The 13,562-nt window shown below is 38.2% G+C and overlaps 1 protein-coding gene across 6 annotated transcripts in view; it reads left to right on the forward strand.

Annotated features, from left to right (window-relative positions):
* EHBP1 (EH domain binding protein 1) overlaps positions 1–13,562 on the forward strand; it is a 356,781-nt gene that overhangs the window by 48,640 nt on the left and 294,579 nt on the right. For all 6 annotated transcript variants that reach the window (XM_018055410.1, XM_018055415.1, XM_018055414.1 and 3 more), the window contains exon 3: positions 8,319–8,376. In XM_018055410.1, the coding sequence (XP_017910899.1) occupies positions 8,319–8,376 (58 nt within the window). The remainder of the gene's footprint in view (positions 1–8,318; positions 8,377–13,562) is intronic.

Here is a 13,562-nt window from a genome sequence, read left to right on the forward strand (position 1 = left end):
TAGTGTTAGAACTAACAAGTTGTAGTGCAGTCTCTTCATTTGATAAATTAGAGAATAGGCTCAGAGAAATTGGAGAGATATTCCTAAGAACACTAAATGCCGTATCTAGGAAAGATAAGTTTCCTAATATCCAGGGTAGTATTTATTCTTTCTCTGTGCTGTGTTGTGTTTGATGAACCTTCTTTTACAAATTCACATCTCCAAAAATAATACAAATTGTTTGCCCAGATTTCTTTCCTTTACCATCCTCCTAAGGTACTTATCCTAGAGAAAGGGGGATTTTATTATAATTGATGTAGAATAGAATTTTGTGTTTAGTCACTCAATCGTATCCAACTCTTTGCAGCCTCAGGGACTGTAGCCTGTTAGGCTTTTCTGTTCATGGAATTTTCCATGCAAGAATACTGGAGTGGGTTGCCTTTTCTTATTCCAGGGGATCTTCCCAACCCAGGGATTGAACTGATGTCTCTTGTGTCTCCTACATTGACAGGCAGGTTCCTTACCACTAGTGATCTGAAAAGCATTTGTCATGTTGTTATTATTGGGTCTTATAGTGGAGCACCGTATTGACTTTGCAGCTTCAAGGAAGAATGCCCGGGATTGGAGAGGCAAAGGAGAGTAGGATATCAGAGTCAAGTAGGGTGTATTTCAAAATTTTGCCTACAGCCAGCTCGGATCTTGAGGAACATTTATGATAACTTCAAGAATACACCTCCTTCACTTAAAATGACTTGGAAAACAGATTGATTCAGCTGAGAGCTCTTTAAATTCAATGAAATTTGGAATATTAATTTGTTTAATTCTGTCTGTTGATACTTAATTGCAAACTTAAAAGTGTTATTTTATTTTAAATAACTTCCCCCCACATTTAAATAATTCTCCAGCATGAAGTAATATAAGTTCATTGCAGAAAATACAGAAAAGTATATTCTTAAAATGACATGTAATTTTAGTTCCTAATAATAACCACAGGTATCATTTTGAGACATTTCTTCCTGGTGTCCTCTTTTGTTACATGGTATAGGACAGAAATATAAATATTTATTGAATAAATTTGACATGATATCCCAAGCATTGCCCTATGCTTGTAACGTTCTTAGAAAATATTTTTACCAGCTCTGTAATATTCTAGTAGACAGATGTACTGTGATTAGTCGCTCATCTTTTGTTGGACTTTAAAATGTTGTAAATTATGTGTTTTTGTTTGTTCTTTACAAATTCTTAATTAGGCAATCTCAGCAGTTGGGCAGGTTTTTTTTTGTCAGTGTACATATTTGCTGAGATATTTCTAAATGGATCCTTCTTTGTATAAGGTCTTTCTGTCTCCTAGTACTTCCCCAAGGTTGTGCCTACAGTTAGGTGGTTGGCTTAATGTTTGTGTCTCCACTAGCCTGTGGGCTTCCCTGATAGCTCAATTGGTAAAGGATCCACCTGTGATGCAGGAGACCCCGGTTTGATTTCGGGTCGGGAAGATCCGCTGGAGAAGGGATAGGCTATCCACTCCAGTATTCTTGTGCTTCCCTTGTGGCTCAGCTGGTAAAAAGTCTGCCTGCAGTGTGGGAGACCTGGGTTTGGTTCCTGGGTTGGGAAGATCCCCTAGAGAAGGGAAAGGCTACCCGCTCCAATATTCTGGCCTGGAGAATTCCATGGACTGTATAGTGCTTGGGACTGCAAAGAGCTGGACATGACTGAGTGACTTTCACACACCACTAAGACTGTAAGCTTCCAGAGGAGCAAGGCTTGTCTTCCTTTGCCTTTGTATCTCCATTGCTCAGCACAGTGCCAGGAATGTAATAAGCATTCAATAAAATACTAGTTGATGCTTATTGTGATTCTGAAAAGTGATGAGACTGGTTTTCATGTGATGGTTTTGGAATTTTTCTCACAGCTTTTTCAGTCTTACCTCGCATAAGTGACACACATGAGAATGGAAAATAATCAGTTCAGTTCAGTTCAGTCGCGTCCGACTCTCTGCGACCCCATGAATCGCAGCACGCCAGGCCTTCCTGTCCATCACCAACTCCCAGAGTTCACTCAGACTCATGTCCATCGAGTCAGTGATGCCATCCAGCCATCTCATCCTCTGTCGTCCCCTTCTCCTGCCCCCAATCCCTCCCAGCATCAGAGTCTTTTCCAGTGAGTCAGCTCTTCTCATGAGATGGCCAAACCTACTGGAGCTTCAGCTTCAGCATCATTCCCTCCAAAGAAATCCCAGGACTGATCTTCAGAATGGACTGGTTGGATCTCCTTGCAGTTCAAGGGACTCTCAAGAGTCTTCTCCAACACCACAGTTCAAAGGCATCAATTCTTTGGTGCTCAACTTTCTTCACAGTCCAACTCTCACATCCATACATGACCACTGGAAATACCATAGCCTTGACTAGATGCACCTTTGTTGGCAAAGTAATGTCTCTGCTTCTAAATGTGCTATTTAGGTTGGTCATAACTACAGGAGTCTAAATTTAAGACAGGAATGTTTTTCTTTAAATTTACTTGGATACACGGTGTTATAGATCACTAGTGGCAAAGAGGGGGGCCCACAACTTGCAGACAAAAGAAAGATACAGTTTATTGCTTTATAAACTGGTTCATTGTAGCTCTGATATTTTTTCCTTCTTCCACTTCCACTTTCTTACTGTTCTTAGTCCTCTCCAGAAGTTAGCATCAGAATCACAGTGTTGAGATTAAGTCTTGCCACCTTCAGATTGAACTTGTTGCTTTTTAAGGATTTTGAGGGTATGATAGAAGGTAAATTTTTATTTTATTGTTTATTCATTCATTTACTTTTTGGTCATGCTGCACGGGATGTGGGATCTTAGTTCCCTGTGCAAGGATTGAACCCATACCCCCTTCAGTGGAAGCTCAAAGTCTTAACCACTGGACTACCAGGGAAATCCCTTTTTAAAAAATTTAAATTCATGTAGTTTGGCTTTGTTTATTCTTTATAGACTCCTCTACATTGATTGAGTTGAGATAATTTATCAGTATTTGTTTATCAAGAATGTGGTGTTTCAGGAAGCTAAGGTTAAGCCATAGAAACAGATAGGAGTAAATCAATGAAAGTCACACATTTTGAGGTTTCATGTGGAGAAGGATATACATGAATATAAGAGAAATATAGCCCTGGAAGTTTGGGAAAAGGGAACATGGGGAAGAGAGCAAAACCTTGAGTAACTGGAATTTAGCCACAGTTTTCTTGCCGTTTATATGGATATATAGCTACTTTTTGAAATGATAATTAAGTACAATTATTATGAGGCACGGATCTTCAGTGTCTTTATTCCTCAAATTTTGATGCATTCCATCTTGAGAGGGACAAAAAGGACATTTTATTAAAGGAAAACCTCTCTTAGAGAATCAGTAACCTGTGTAATATAATTTCCAGAAAGATAACATTCCTTATTTTTAAATGTAAAGTTTTATCCCTTGAGGAAGCCCACCAGAGGCTTCAGATTTTGCAGTAGAACTCATAGGCAATGTGTCTGTGTGTACATATTATGTGTGTGTATATAAAATATTCATATGTGTAAATACCTATATATGAATATATGCATGTGTGTTTATATGTCTGTATATGTATTATGTGCAGGGCTACCTGGTCACTTAGGGAATGGGGTAGAAATTTTAAATATTTGACTGTTGAATTCTCTCTAAAACAGGGCTATATCAGGTTGTCCTGACTTTACGGATAGAAAGTTGTATAATTATAGTTTCTCTGGTAGTTGGATAAAACTCTCACAGTTGCTGTATCCCTGGCTTCTTGTGAGCACATAAGTTAATATTTAATGGTTCTTTTCTAGTACAGCATAGGTGCTTAAAATATTAATTGTGGTCAACCAGTTGTGTGGTCAGCCAGTTGTGTGGTTTGGAGAAGGAAATGGCAACCCACTCCAGTGTTCTTGCCTGGAGAATCCCAGGGACGGGGGAGCCTGGTGGGCTGCCGTCTATGGGGTTGCACAGAATCGGACACGACTGAAGCGACTTAGCAGCAGCAGTTGTGTGGTTATTGGTATTCTTCTGTAAGAACAGTAACTCACAGCACAGCTCTTTATTTTAAACATTCTGTGTTACTTTGTCCCTGGTAATGTAAAGGGGAGCTGATTTCTAGTGTGTGTGTGTGTTAGTTGCTCAGTCATCTCTGACTCTTTGTGTCCCAGTGGATTGTAGCCCACCAGGCTACTCTGTCCATGGAATTCTCCAGGCAAGAATACTGGAGTGGGTTGCCATTCCCTTCTCCAGGGGAGATTTCTAGTGAAGGCACTTTAAAAATTGGACATAACTTGAAATCACAAAAAAGTGTATTAATCTCTGGGGGCATTCTCAAACAAGTAACTTATGTTCTATTTACATTCTTGGGATTTCAGGCATGTAGGTTAGGATACCACCCTTCCTGACTTTCTTATTTTACAGTAAGAGGCTTCCATATTCTGAAACATGAGATCAGAATGGGTGGAGGAGAGGAAGGTGCTGAGAGGCCAGGTTGGGAGGAGGCAGCAAGCAGTGCAGGTAAGCACTAGGATGATATCAGGAAGGGAGGCCACCCTTGTTGCCATCACAGCGTCACAATGCCTCACTATTTCAAATCAGGAGTGTGGGGATTGCTTACCACTCTCCTTGCAGAAGAATGGTTTTCGACCTTAGCTGGACATAACACTCAACTGAAATTTTTAAAAGTCTGCATACCAGGCCTAACATTTAAATGTGATTCTCTAGTGGTGGAACCTAGATATCAATATTTTAAAAAAGCTTCCCAAGAGGTTCCAGTGTGCATCCAAGGTGAAGATGCCTGCAAAGCTCAAATAAGCTGCAGATTCTCTCATTTAGTAGTGGATGTACATAGAGCCTCAGCTTTGTACCAGATTCTTATTAGTTGCTGCTGCTGCTGCTAAGTCGCTTCAGTTGTGTCTGACTCTGTGCGACCCCATAGACGGTAGCCCACCAGGCTCCCCTGTCCCTGGGATTCTCCAGGCAAGAACACTGGAGTGGGTTGCCATTGCCTTCTCCAATGCATGAAAGTGAAAAGTGAAAGTGAAGTCGCTCAGTCGTGTCCGACCCTTAGCAACCCCATGGACTGCAGCCTACCAGGCTCCTCTGTCCATGGGATTTTCCAGGCAAGAGTATTGGAGTGGGGTGCCATTACCTTCTCCATATTAGTTGCTAGTAATAGAAAAAGAAATAAGATATGGTTGATAAAGGAACACAATCTAGTGGAGAAGATAGAAATAATAACAAATAATGTAATAGAAAGCATGAAGTGAAAAAGAGAAAACTGTTAGTCACTCAGTTGTGTCCAACTCTTTGCAACCCCTTAGACTGTAGTGTACTAGCCTCCTCTGTCATTGGAATTCTCCAGGCAAGAATATTGGAGTGGGTTGTTGTACTGTTGTTCATTCGCTCAGCCATGTCCAACTCTTTGAGACCCCACGGACTGCAGCACACCAGGCTTCTCTGTCCTTCCCTATCTCTTGGAATTTGCTCAAATTCATGTCCATCAAGTCAGTGATGTTATCTAACCATCCGTCCATGCTGCCCTCTTCTTTGCCCTCACTCTTTCCCAGCTTCAGGGTCTTTTCCAATGAGTTGGTTCTTCACATCAGATGGCCAAAGTATTGGAGTTTCAGCTTCAGCATTAGTCCTTCCCAGTGAATATTCAAGGTTGATTTCCTTTAGGATTGACTGGTTTGATCTTCTCCCTGTCCAGGGGACTCTCAAGAGACTTTTCTAGCACCACAATTCGAAGGCATCGTTCTTTGGTACTGAGCCTTTTTTATGGTCCAACTCTCACATCTGTACATGACTACTGGAAAAACCATAGCTTTGACTATATGGACCTTTGTTGGCAAGGTGATGTCTCTGCTTTTTAATATGCTGTCTAGGTTTGCTATAGCTTTTCTTCCAAGAAGCAAACATCTTTTAATTTCCTGGCTGTAGTGACTGTCCACAATGATTTTGGAGCCCAAGAGAATAGATTGTCACTATTTCCATTTTTTCCTCATCTATTTGCCATAAAGTGATGGGACCGATGCTATGAGCTTAGTTTTTTGAATGTTGAGTTTTAAGCCAGCTTTTTCACTCTTCCCTTTCACCCTCATCAAGAAGCTCTTTAGTTCCTGCCATTAGAGTGATATCATCAGCTTATGATTTTGAATTACTGGAGTGTGTAGCCATTCCCGTCTTCAGGAGAATCTTCCCAACCCAGGAATTGAACCTTGGTTTCCTGCATTGCAGGCAGGTTCTTTACCATCTGAGCCACCAGGGAAGCCCATAATACAGGGCATATAGCATATTAAAATAGAGATGTTTAGTGTTAGTGTAAATACAGGTAGAAGAGGCAATTAACTTTGCCTGAGGTTGAGGATATGGGTTAAAGTGGGAATGAAATGAGAAATGGTCAGGTTTTTATAGAGATGAATTAAGCATTTATCAGATAGAAAAGGAGAGAAAAGAGGAGGTTAAAGAAAAAAAGATTTTAAACATGAAAAGATGGGAAGAGATTGAATAAATGTTCAGGGATTGGTTGGAAAGCAAGATGCCTTTGAGGTATTTGTAGGTTTTGCAGCTGGAAAATGAGAGTCAGGTGATGAGGTGCCTTATAAACCACAGTCAGGAATATGGATGCTGTCTTGCATGATGTGATATCAAAGGGTCAAGTATATACAGGAACTAAGTAGATCATCTGAAGAATGAAGCTGGTCAGGTGGAAAGAAGTTGATAGTGTTGGAGGCTTTAGTAATCTGGATACCATGGAACTTGTTTGAAGGCATGTAAGTAGAAATTTTAAAAGATATTTATTTTTTTAGGTTGAGCTAGGTCTTCATTGCGGCATGCATGTGGTGTTCTAGTTCCCTCATCAGGGACTGAACCTGAGCCCTGCATTGGAAGCATGGAGTCTCACCCACTGGACCACCAGGGAAGTCCCAAGAAATGTTTTCTAAAGTTTAAGCTTAAAATAAGGGAACTCTATTTAGGTCAAATCTGTCAAATTCAACTTTCAAGTGCCAGTTTGTTGTACCTTCAGTATAAGAGCCCTATTAGAATAGTAAAAAAAAAATGTTAGACTTTTGTAGCAATTCTAAAGTAGTATTGCAGAAGTATAATTAAAAGTTGAGGTTGGGCTGGAAATGTGGAGATAAGAACATAGTGGAAAGATTACTGTAGTAACCTTGGTAAAGTGTTCCAGCAAGCCACCAATGCTTTCAAACAAGGTAGCTTAACTGTTTGGATACTCAGTCCCTTTACTGTTAAGCTGCCAGCATTGATCCATACCCTCTGCCCAGCTCTATTATCATGTTGCTATATGTACCCCACCACCCATCTCCATGTCTTTGTCCTATTCTGTTTCTCTCTGTGTTAAACACGGTTTTGTTTCTCCGTTGGTTCATATCCTTAGATAAACACTCTGATGTTCCATGGAAATTTTCTTCTATTTCATCTGTAACTTAGAATTTCTGCATCTGGCTGCTGCTCCCGGCATCTCAGGTTGGAAAGACCTATATTTCAGTCTTGTTTCTGCCAGAGCTTTTGATGAGTGTTTTTTTTAACTTTTCCAGAATATGGTTGTGGTGGTGTAGTTGCTCAGTCATGTCCAACTCTTTGCTACCCCATGGACTCTAGCCCACCAGGCTACTCTGTCCATGGGATTTCTCAGGCAAGCATACTGGAGTGGGTTGCCATTTCCTTAAACTGGGGAATCTTCCCAACGATGAAACCCACATCTCCTGCGTTGTAGGCAGTCTCTTGCATTGCAGGCAGATTCTTTACCATTGTGCCGCTAGGGAAACCCAGTGTACCATGGGCTTCTTGTCAGAATGTACTTGCCTATTTTTCAGTATTGTATTATATTCTTGAAGATAGTTGAGATGATTGATTATAAAAAGGTTTTGAAAATCATAAGCATTGTTCATAAGATACAGATATGCTAAAGTAGTATAAACCACAGATTTAAATTATTTTGGAAATATTATTTTTATGCTTATTTTCTCTAAAGTGATAATGTGTTGGAAATATAGTTTTAGATGAGAGATATGTATGTGCTTTTCTTTTTAAAATAGTCTAAGTATTTTATTTTACTTGGTTTGTCCCAGTGAATTTACTTGGTAAAGTATTTTTAGAAAAACATGTGGATGAAATATTAGTCACTTAAATTAGATCATGTCTATATTCTGCATTTACTATATGTGAGTAATTTATAGGGCTTTATTGTTAGTGTAACCACTCCATGTAATCTAAAGCAGGTGACATTTTTGTTCTTTTAAAGGTGCTAAAACTAAATTTTATTGATTTAAGATAAATTTTACTTAATCTTTCCTGTTTGGCAGGCAACCAGATAAGCTGGTGGTAGTTTGGACAAGAAGAAGCCGAAGGAAGTCTTCCAAGGTTTGTCTGTTCTCTAAATTTCTTACCCAAATGTTGAATGTAACTTCTGGTCTAATTATTAAGCTTATCTGGCCCCAGTGAAGAATATTTTAAAATGTTTTTTGACATTTTGGGTTATTCTTATAATCTGCTTTACTAAAATGATTGATTAGGTACTATATGTAATCTTGGTATTATAGTTCTAGACAGGAGCCAGATACCTGAGTTTTGATTTTGGATTTGGTGGCCTTAAATAACATAATAGTTATTTAACATCTCTGTGCTAGAATATCATGAACTAATGAGTAAATAAAGATCACTTAAAAATTATATCTAGAATTACTTTATTCAGCTTCTAAGAAGATGGAGTTAGGGCACACATAATTAATAATGAGTTATCTGAGTCCATTTGCTAGGTTACAGAAGAGAAGAAGTTGGATTTTTCAGAGGTTTTAATCTTTTGTTCTTATGGCTTTGTGGGGGAGTGGAGCAGAATTTTTAAATGTTCAATAACAATTTTAGATATTTTTAAAATTCCAGTCTACAGACAAGTAAGATTGAACATGTGTTTATAGGCACACAATAATTATAAGCATGTTTACTGACTGTGATATATGTAAAGAAAAAATTCATTTATTTTACCTGAAATTAAATTTTAATTAAATTTCAGAATTAAAAAATTTGTGAATAGTGGTAATTAATTTTTTTCTTTGCTGAGTATTATTCTGTCATGTGAATATATTGCACTTTGATTATACATCTGTTGATGAAAGTATGGCTTGTTTCCAGTGAGTATTCTGAATACTCACTATTGTGACTAAATTTCTTTTAAACATTACTGTGCAAGTATTTCGGAGAAGGCGATGGCACCCCACTCCAGTACTCTTGCCTGGAATATCGCATGGATGGAGGAGCTTGGTGGGCTGCAGTCCATGGGGTCACAAAGAGTCAGACACGACTGAGCAACTTGACTTTCACTTTTCACTTTCATGCATTGGAGAAGGAAATGGCAACCCACTCCAGTGTTCTTGCCTGGAGAATCCCAGGGACAGGGGAGCCTGATGGGCTGCCGTCTATGGAGTTGCACTGAGTTGGACACGACTGAAGCGACTTAGCAGCAGCAGTACAAGTATTTTGGGGGACAAATATTTTCTCTTGCACAAACAACTAGTAGTAGGATCACTGGGCAATAGGGTAGGTACATTTTTAACTTTCAGCATACCCCCGCAGCAATAGAGGAAAGGTCCAGTTGCTTCACCTAATGAATAGAATCTTCTTCAAAGCATATATATGTAGTTTGGAGACAGGGTATTTTGGATCTGTAATATTTTCTTATCTATTTACGTATGAGAAAGGATTCTGAAAATAGGCTTAGGGTCGTCTATCAGTTTTTCTGAATGGGTCTTAAGCTTTTATGGAAAGGAACACTATTAGGTCATCCAGTAAGTATGATAGTGGAATCTGACTATTAACTGTAAACATTAGACCCTAAATGTTTTTTGCTGTCAACAGAAAGTGAATTCCCTCTTGTAGTAACTAGATACTAATTGTTTTCTTAAAACATTATGAAACATAATAAAATGCTTTAGATTAAAAGTCAATTCAGAATATTCATAGTTGAAATTAAGTATACTTTTAATTTAATTGCATTTTCAAAGTCAGATAACTTTTAGGTCCAGATTCTTTTTTACATCATATTAAATTTTGATCGAATCTAAATGGTGAAATGCAAACATATGAAGTACAGGCTGATTTTTCACAGAATACAATATTTTCCAGAGGGAACTATTTCTTATTGGACTTATTTTCCAGTTGTGATGCTTCTAATATTTCAGATCCCTTCTGGATATTTTTTATTTTTTATTTTTTTAAATTTTATTTTTTATTTTTTAAATTTTAAAATCTTTAATTCTTACATGCGTTCCCAAACATGAACCCCCCTCCCACCTCCCTCCCCACAACATCTCTCTGGGTCATCCCCATGCACCAGCCCCAAGCATGCTGCACCCTGCGTCAGACATGGACTGGCAATTCAATTCTTACATGATAGTATACATGTTAGAATTCCCATTCTCCCAAATCATCCCACCCTCTCCCTCTCCCTCTGAGTCCAAAAGTCCATTATACACATCTGTGTCTTTTTTCCTGTCTTGCATACAGGGTCGTCATTGCCATCTTCCTAAATTCCATATATATGTGTTAGTATACTGTATTGGTGTTTTTCTTTCTGGCTTACTTCACTCTGTATAATCGGCTCCAGTTTCATCCATCTCATCAGAACTGATTCAAATGAATTCTTTTTCACGGCTGAGTAATACTCCATTGTGTATATGCACCACAGCTTTCTTATCCATTCATCTGCTGATGGACATCTAGGTTGCTTTCCATGTCCTGGCTATTATAAACAGTGCTGCGATGAACACTGGGGTACATGCGTCTCTTTCAATTCTGGTTTCCTCAGTGTGTATGCCCAGCAGTGGGATTGCTGGGTCATAAGGTAGTTCTATTTGCAATTTTTTAAGGAATCTCCACACTGTTCTCCATAGTGGCTGTACTAGTTTGCATTCCCACCAACAGTGTAGGAGGGTTCCCTTTTCTCCACACCCTCTCCAGCATTTATTGCTTGCAGATTTTTGGATCGCAGCCATTCTGACTGGTGTGAAGTGGTACCTCATTGTGGTTTTGATTTGCATTTCTCTAATAATGAGTGATGTTGAGCATCTTTTCATGTGTTTGTTAGCCATCCATATGTCTTCTTTGGAGAAATGTCTATTTAGTTCTTTGGCCCATTTTTTGATTGGGTCGTTTATTTTTCTGGAATTGAGCTGCATAAGTTGCTTGTATATTTTTGAGATTAGTTGTTTGTCAGTTGCTTCATTTGCTATTATTTTCTCCCATTCAGAAGGCTGTCTTTTCACCTTGCTTATAGTTTCCTTTGTTGTGCAGAAGCTTTTAATTTTAATTAGATCCCATTTTTTTATTTTTGCTTTTATTTCCAGAATTCTGGGAGGTGGATCATAGAGGATCCTGCTGTGATTTATGTCTGAGAGTGTTTTGCCTATGTTCTCCTCTAGGAGTTTTATAGTTTCTGACCTTACATTTAGATCTTTAATCCATTTTGAGTTTATTTTTGTGTATGGTGTTAGAAAGTGATCTAGTTTCATTCTTTTACAAGTGGTTGACCAGTTTTCCCAGCACCACTTGTTAAAGAGATTGTCTTTACTCCATTGTATATTCTTGCCTCCTTTGTCAAAGATAAGGTGTCCATATGTGTGTGGATTTATCTCTGGGCTTTCTATTTTGTTCCATTGATCTATATGTCTGTCTTTGTGCCAGTACCATACTGTCTTGATGACTGTGGCTTTGTAGTAGAGCCTGAAGTCAGGCAAGTTGATTCCTCCAGTTCCATTCTTCTTTCTCAAGATTGCTTTGGCTATTCGAGGTTTTTTGTATTTCCATACAAATCTTGAAATTATTTGTTCTAGTTCTGTGAAAAATGTGGCTGGTAGCTTGACAGGGATTGCATTGAATTTGTAAATTGCTTTGGGATAGTATACTCATTTTCACTATATTGATTCTTCCGATCCATGAACATGGTATATCTCTCCATGTATTAGTGTCCTCTTTGATTTCTTTCATCAGTGTTTCATAGTTTTCTATATATAGGTCTTTAGTTTCTTTAGGTAGATATATTCCTAAGTATTTTATTCTTTTCGTTGCAATGGTGAATGGAATTGTTTCCTTAATTTCTTTTTCTACTTTCTCATTATTCGTGTATAGGAATGCAAGGGATTTCTGTGTGTTGATTTTATATCCTGCAACTTTACTATATTCATTGATGAGCTCTAGTAATTTTCTGGTGGAGTCTTTAGGGTTTTCCATGTAGAGGATCATGTCATCTGCAAACAGTGAGAGTTTTACTTCTTCTTTTCCAATTTGGATTCCTTTTATTTCTTTTTCTGCTCTGATTGCTGTGGCCAAAACTTCCAGAACTATGTTGAATAGTAGCGGTGAAAGTGGACACCCTTGTCTTGTTCCTGACTTTAGGGGAAATGCTTTCAATTTTTCACCATTGAGGATAATGTTTGCTGTGGGTTTGTCATATATAGCTTTTATTATGTTGAGGTATGTTCCTTCTATTCCTGCTTTCTGGAGAGTTTTTATCATAAATGGATGTTGAATTTTGTCAAAAGCCTTCTCTGCATCTATTGAGATAATCATATGGTTTTTATTTTTCAATTTGTTAATGTGGTGAATTACATTGATTGATTTGCGGATATTGAAGAATCCTTGCATCCCTGGGATGAAGCCCACTTGGTCATGGTGTATGATCTTTTTAATGTGCTGTTGGATTCTGATTGCTAGAATTTTGTTGAGGATTTTTGCATCTATGTTCATCAGTGATATTGGTCTGTAGTTTTCTTTTTTTGTGACATCTTTGTCAGGTTTTGGTATTAGGGTGATGGTGGCCTCATAGAATGAGTTTGGAAGCTTACCTTCCTCTGCAATTTTCTGGAAGAGTTTGAGGAGGATAGGTGTTAGCTCTTCTCGAAATTTTTGGTAGAATTCAGCTGTGAAGCCATCTGGACCTGGGCTTTTGTTTGCTGGAAGATTTCTGATTACCGTTTCAATTTCCGTGCTTGTGATGGGTCTGTTTAGATTTTCTATTTCTTCCTGGTTCAGTTTTGGAAAATTGTACTTTTCTAAGAATTTGTCCATTTCTTCCACGTTGTCCATTTTATTGGCATACAACTGCTGATAGTAGTCTCTTATGATCCTTTGTATTTCTGTGTTGTCTGTTGTGATCTCTCCATTTTCATTTCTAATTTTATTGATTTGATTTTTCTCTCTTTGCTTCTTGATGAGTCTGGCTAATGGTTTGTCAATTTTATTTATCCTTTCAAAGAACCAGCTTTTGGCTTTGTTGATTTTTGCTATGGTCTCTTTTGTTTCTTTTGCATTTATTTCTGCCCTAATTTTTAAGATTTCTTTCCTTCTACTAACTCTGGGATTCTCCAACTCTTCCTTTTCTAGTTGCTTTAGTTGCAGAGTTAGGTTATTTATTTGACTTTTTTCTTGTTTCTTGAGGTATGCCTGTATTGCTATGAACTTTCCTCTTAGCACTGCTTTTATAGTGTCCCACAGGTTTTGGGTTGTTGTGTTTTCATTTTCATTAGTTTCTATGCATATTTTGATTTCTTTTTTGA

Source organism: Capra hircus, chromosome 11 (genome assembly GCF_001704415.2).
Source record: "Capra hircus breed San Clemente chromosome 11, ASM170441v1, whole genome shotgun sequence".
In the NCBI taxonomy this organism is placed as follows: Eukaryota; Metazoa; Chordata; class Mammalia; order Artiodactyla; family Bovidae; genus Capra; species Capra hircus.